This window comes from Pteropus alecto, unplaced genomic scaffold (genome assembly GCF_000325575.1).
Source record: "Pteropus alecto unplaced genomic scaffold, ASM32557v1 scaffold43, whole genome shotgun sequence".
In the NCBI taxonomy this organism is placed as follows: domain Eukaryota; kingdom Metazoa; phylum Chordata; class Mammalia; order Chiroptera; family Pteropodidae; genus Pteropus; species Pteropus alecto.
In genome coordinates this window covers 4,175,646-4,180,813 of record NW_006435764.1, presented here as the reverse complement: position 1 = coordinate 4,180,813, position 5,168 = coordinate 4,175,646, and the positions used below count along the sequence as shown (strand labels likewise).

General features: G+C 59.8%; 1 protein-coding gene across 2 annotated transcripts in view; it reads right to left on the bottom strand.

The window, feature by feature from the left end:
* CABP2 (calcium binding protein 2) overlaps positions 1-2,092 on the bottom strand; it is a 5,044-nt gene extending 2,952 nt beyond the window's left edge. The window contains exons 1-3 of one of the 2 annotated variants that reach the window (XM_015588709.1): positions 1,772-2,092; positions 1,068-1,248; positions 520-550 (exon numbers count right to left, since the gene is read on the bottom strand). In XM_015588709.1, coding sequence (XP_015444195.1) covers positions 520-550; positions 1,068-1,172 — 136 coding nt within the window. In that variant the 5' untranslated portion in view covers positions 1,173-1,248; positions 1,772-2,092. The remainder of the gene's footprint in view (positions 1-519; positions 551-1,067; positions 1,249-1,771) is intronic. The other variant, XM_006911014.1, reaches the window with a different exon arrangement.
* Between the last annotated feature and the right edge of the window lie 3,076 nt (positions 2,093-5,168).

Here is a 5,168-nt window from a genome sequence, read left to right as displayed (position 1 = left end):
GGGAAGAATGAAGTCCCTGACCTTATGGAGCTCACATTCTGGTATACTCTTTCCTCCTCTTTGGTCCTTATGTCACCTGCTCGAGGACGTCTTCCCTCTAACTGCAGTCCCCTCCAGCCTATTGTTTATTTCCTTGACAGCGCTTAGCGACGTTTGTCCTCGTATCTGACTTATCGATGTCTGTCTCCAGAGAACACAGGCCGTGTCTGTCCCGTTTGTCCCGTTTCTCAGTGCTCAGCATGGGGCCAGGCACACGGCGAGCACCCAGGAAACGTTTGCTGAATGAACGAATATCAAAGGGGCCGATGACCCACCTGGCAGATGAGGCCAGGCCACTGACAACTGGGGGTTTCGTCAACCCCCCTGCTCAACCTTGTCCCCAGTCTCCTTGCATGAGTCCCCTGCAGCCTTTTCCTTGCTCCTAGTTCCTCCTGGAGACTGCTCAGCCTCTCCCCCTCTCCACCCAGTGCCCCTTCCCTGTGTGTACCCCCCAATCCCACCCCTGCAGAAACCCTTTACCTTCAATCTCCTCTGGCCGCAGCTCCCGGTCCTGAGGGGGTACAGAGGGGTTAGAAATTCCCTGAACCCTTTCCTTCTTGTTCTTTGGGGCTCCCCACTCAGCCCCCCATAACACGCACACACAGGGCCTGTCTCTGACACTGCTCAGACCCAGCTCCTCGCATCCATCCCTGCTGACTGGCATGGGGTCTTGGGTCGCCCCCTTCCCTGCCACCTGCCCAGGCCTCGACCAGGGCCTCCCCCACCCCCCACCACCCTCTTCTAGGGCATGGAGCCTCACTGGCCAGAGGTGCACCTGAGGTTGGACAGAACCTCAGGCTTGGCCCTGGGGTCCTCAAAGTCACTGTCTCTTGTTTTCTCTGTCCCTCTCCTGGGGACCCTGCCACCTCCCTGCCCATCTCCTGGGTAGCTGTCTCTGACATTTTTCTGGGTCTCTCTGCCCCTCACCCCCCTGGATCTGTGTGCCTTTGCTCTGGCCTCCCCACTCAATCCTTGCTCCCCTACGTAAGGAGAGGCAAAGCGAGGGGGCGGCGGGCAGGCGGCTGTACATACGAGCTGGGTGGCGGCGATGCTGGGCCGCAGGAAGATGCAGGCGGGCCCCACCAGGCTGCTGAGCACCGAGTAGCCCTGGATGCCTGGCCTGGGGTCCCCATGCTCCTTGGGGCTGAGGCTGGGGCCCAGGCTGTGGTGGGAGTCCCCTGTGGGGGAGCCAGGCCACTGCCAGCTGTCCTGTAGCAGAGCCAGCCATGAGCTGAGGCAGTGGCCGCTCTCTACTCCCATTTAGCAGCCTCTCCTGTCTTTGGCACCCAGCACGGGAGAATGGGGCCCTCACCGACTACCACTCTGGGCTGGAAGATTCCAGCCCTTACTGTTCAGCTGGGCAAATTGAGGCCCAGAAAAGGCAAGGGACTTAGCCAAGGTCACTCAGAAAGCCAGTGGCAGAATGAGACCTTGAGCTCAAGCTCTGTGTCCCCCAGGTCAGAGTTGATTAGCAGAGAGCAGAAATGGGCAGCTGGGGGGGCCTGATGAGCTTGGCAGGGGAGGCCCAGCGGTCCACAGGAGCCAAGACCAGGGGGAACCGGAGTCTAAGGGCTTCTGGGTAAAACCTCGATCTAGGGCAGTGAGAATCAACCCCTCCATCCCTCTTCTGTGCCTGCATTTAACTCTCACACGAGATTCTGCCCACCCACTCGACCCTTCCAGGGTTCAGCCCAGGCGCCTGGCCTCGGCCTCTCCCCGTTAGCCCTCCTACCTTAGGCCCCCGGTGTCGGGGCCGCTTGGCACAGTTTCCCATGGGCCCCAGAACCATGCCAGGCCTGCAGTTCCAGGGACGGCCCGGGGCTGGGCCCCAGCGGGCGCTATGGGCTCCCGCCAGCCCCCAGCCGCTCCCAGTGAGAGTCTGGGAGCACTGCAGGGGATTTTCCTAGGGTTTTGTGGGGAAGATCGGGGGCGGGTGGGCAGGCGGGGAGCCCTGGGCACGGGGGCTTGGGTCCTAATCCGGGATTATCTCCGAGCATCTCTGCTGGTGAGGGAGGCCACTCGGGCCCGAGGCCCCCTGGAATGCCCAGCCTCCAGTGCTCACTCTTGAGGGTCTTCTAGACACCCCCTCTCCAACATCTCTCTCTCCCCAACCCCTACTCCTAATCTCTCCCAATCTGGAGAGATTTAATGTCTTCAGAAGGAGGGCCGGACCTGGGAGGAGGAAGCCAGGTGCCCAGCGTGCCAGGGCGAGCCAGAGCATCTCTCCCGTCAGAATGGCAGGTGATGGTATGAACTCCGCAGATACCACGCCCCCCCCAACTTCCTGTCCTGAGAGAGGAGGCAACCTCGTCCCAGCCCAGGAAGCCCCTGTTCCTTCCTGCCAGGACCCTGGCTCTCAATTCAGAGCCCCTGCCCAGCCTGCCTGCCCTTGGCACCTCTTGGACCAGCCCCTGACGCCTGTACTTGGACAGATTGTAGGGAGCCGACCTGTGGTAGCACGGGCTGACCTAAAGTCTTCCTGAGGGCAAAGGTGGGGAGGAATGCCAGCTGACCGATCCGCTTACCTCTCTATCCACATGCATGTCCGGGCTTTTCTCCCTGGGCTTGGCCCTGGGTCTGTCCTATAGGGCCCCAGTTGGGGTGTGGGGTCCCCGTTGCTCCCTCATGGTCCCCTCAGTTGAGGACAGCCCCATACCCCTGCTCACTTTACCTGCCCGTAGGCCGCCTGCACCTGGGCCTCGAGCTCCTGCAGGAGCACCCGCCGCCTGGTGGCTGCTGGGTTGGCAGCGGCTCCACTGGGCCCTGCAGTGCCCTCAGAGAGCTTGGGGTCTCCTGTGGGGAGGCTGTCACCTGCTGGGCCCTGGGGAAGGGCCATGGAGACGAGGGTTTGGCACCTCCTGCTGGCTGGGGGACACGGCCCCACTCCAGTCTCCCCGGTCCTGTGGGTGGGTTGATTAGTGAGCAGCTGTGGGTGTGGTCCCCAGAGGTCCCTGAGACTCTCTTCCTTGTTCCTCGCTCCGCTCCATGGGTGGATAGGGCCCCAGACCCCCCAAGTCTCAGATCTCTCCTAGCTTACCATGCCCCTCACACAGCCCCTCCCCGCAAGTCCTAGCCTTCTGCTCATCCCCCACCCTCCAACCTTCATGCTGGCCACAGACTGCACCCAGGGCTCCACAGGACCACCTGCGCAGCCACCAGCCTCTCTGGCTCCTGGTTTTTAATCTCCCCACAATCCTTTCTCCTCCGTTTCTGTCCTGCTCTCTGGCCCTCTGGCCCACTGCTCTGTGTGACATTTCCTACAGTTCCTTTTTCCACCTCTATCCACTGCTGACATTTGTGTAGAGGTGTCTGTGGGGCTCTCTGACCACTCAGCTCATCTCTCTGTCACTTCCCTCTCTCTGTCGCTTGGGGCTCTGTCTTACATTGGTCTGTCTATCTGTCTTTCTGTCTGTTCATCTTTGTTCTTCAATTCTCCCCACTACCCCGCTCCCAGGACGACTCCCGGATTCTGGAAAGACAGGTCTCCCCAGCCCCACCCCAGACCTTCCCACTTCACCCACCACAGGGTACCTGTGCTTCCTCACCTCCCCGCTCCTGCTGGCACCGCCCCCTAGCTTCTGCTGACCTCCGACCTCCTGCTTCTCAGGGAAAAGGGTGGGGCGGGCCAGGCAGTCCCCTCTTGTTGTGTCCCCAACCCACTTACCACCTAGCTGCCTGCTCCTCACCTCCCAGAATGAGGTCAGTTGTCCTGCCCCGGCCCTACTCCAGGCCTCTCATGATTTATTCACCTGCCCCCCGCACCAGCTTTTGTCCGAGGGAACCAGATCCTGCCAGACACCTGCCACCTGAGCTGCTGGCTCTGGCCTCTCTCGCCATGTGTGGCCATCCATTCATGTGTCCCTTTTGCAAATATCTGAGGCTGGCTGGGACCCAGATCCAGGCCAGCTTTTGGGGCCGCAGGACAGACACCACTCTGCCCAAAGGCCCAGCTCTCAGTCATATCTAACACAGAAAAGGGCCAGCAGACAACTTCCAAGTGCTTGGGACACCCAGCCAGGCATGGGGGGGTGGGCTTCATGGAAGAGGTGAGGGGGTGGGCAACATTCTCGGCATCGCCCACCCATGCTTAACCTGGGTCAGTGCTGGGGTCCCCGGTGGCGACCAGCTGTGACCCTGGAGGGCTCCAGGTGTTGGAATTGACAGAGCATGTTGGGTGGAGGCTGTTGGGAGGAAGGCAGGGTGAGTAGCCACTGGAGAGGGTATGGCTGGCAATTAGTTGAAGAAAATTTTAGAGGGGCTGAATTTTCAGCAAATGTTTGTGGAGCACCTGCTGTACGCCCTCCTGGATGCTGGGACCCAATTCCTGCCTCCTAGAACCTTCTGCCTGGCGGGAGATGTGCCTTCAACAAGCCCAGAATGACGGCGGAGGAGCCACTGCAGGAAGGGCCCAGCAGGCTGCTGTGACTGAGGGGCTTGGAAGTGAGGTGTGAGCCAAGACCAGAGGGGTGAAGAGAGGGGTGGCTATGCAGGCCGAGGGAACAGCCACCACCCAGCCCTGACAGCCTGAGGATCTGGGGAAAGCCCAGGCTTGTGAAGCGCGTGGACATTGGCTGGGTGGTCAAGGGCCAGAGGGGCGTGTTGTGACCATTCACGCTGACTATCTGAAGGCTTGGCCTCTGGCATCCTTCAGCTCCTCTGCACCCTGGGTTTCATCTCCTTACAGAGGCCAGGAGTGCACTGCATTCCAGGCAGCACTGCGAACATCCCTCAGAGACAGGAGCTCTCCCATTTTATGCAAGGTCTTGAAAAGCACCTGCAGGCCTGGGTTTCCCCCAAGCCCTCGCCATGTGACTCAGGCAAGGTGTTTCAGCTCTCTGAGCCTTCGTTTTCTCATCTAGAAAATGGGGTTTGACTTAGTACCTGCCTCACGGTGCCTTTGTGAGAATTAAATGGCAAAGGACCTAGCAGGTTGGTGAGGACACCAGAAGGGCTCAAAAAAATGGTGTATGCCACATGTGATAAATGACTTCATGTCCAAATAGCCCCCTAAGAAGGTGGGAAGTGGTGAGAAATGTGTGTCCCAAAGTACAAGCCAAAGTAGTGGGGCTGCAGAGGGTCAGGGTACAGTGAGTGAAGTGTTTTTAATCAAGGAGCAAAGCCTTTGTGTC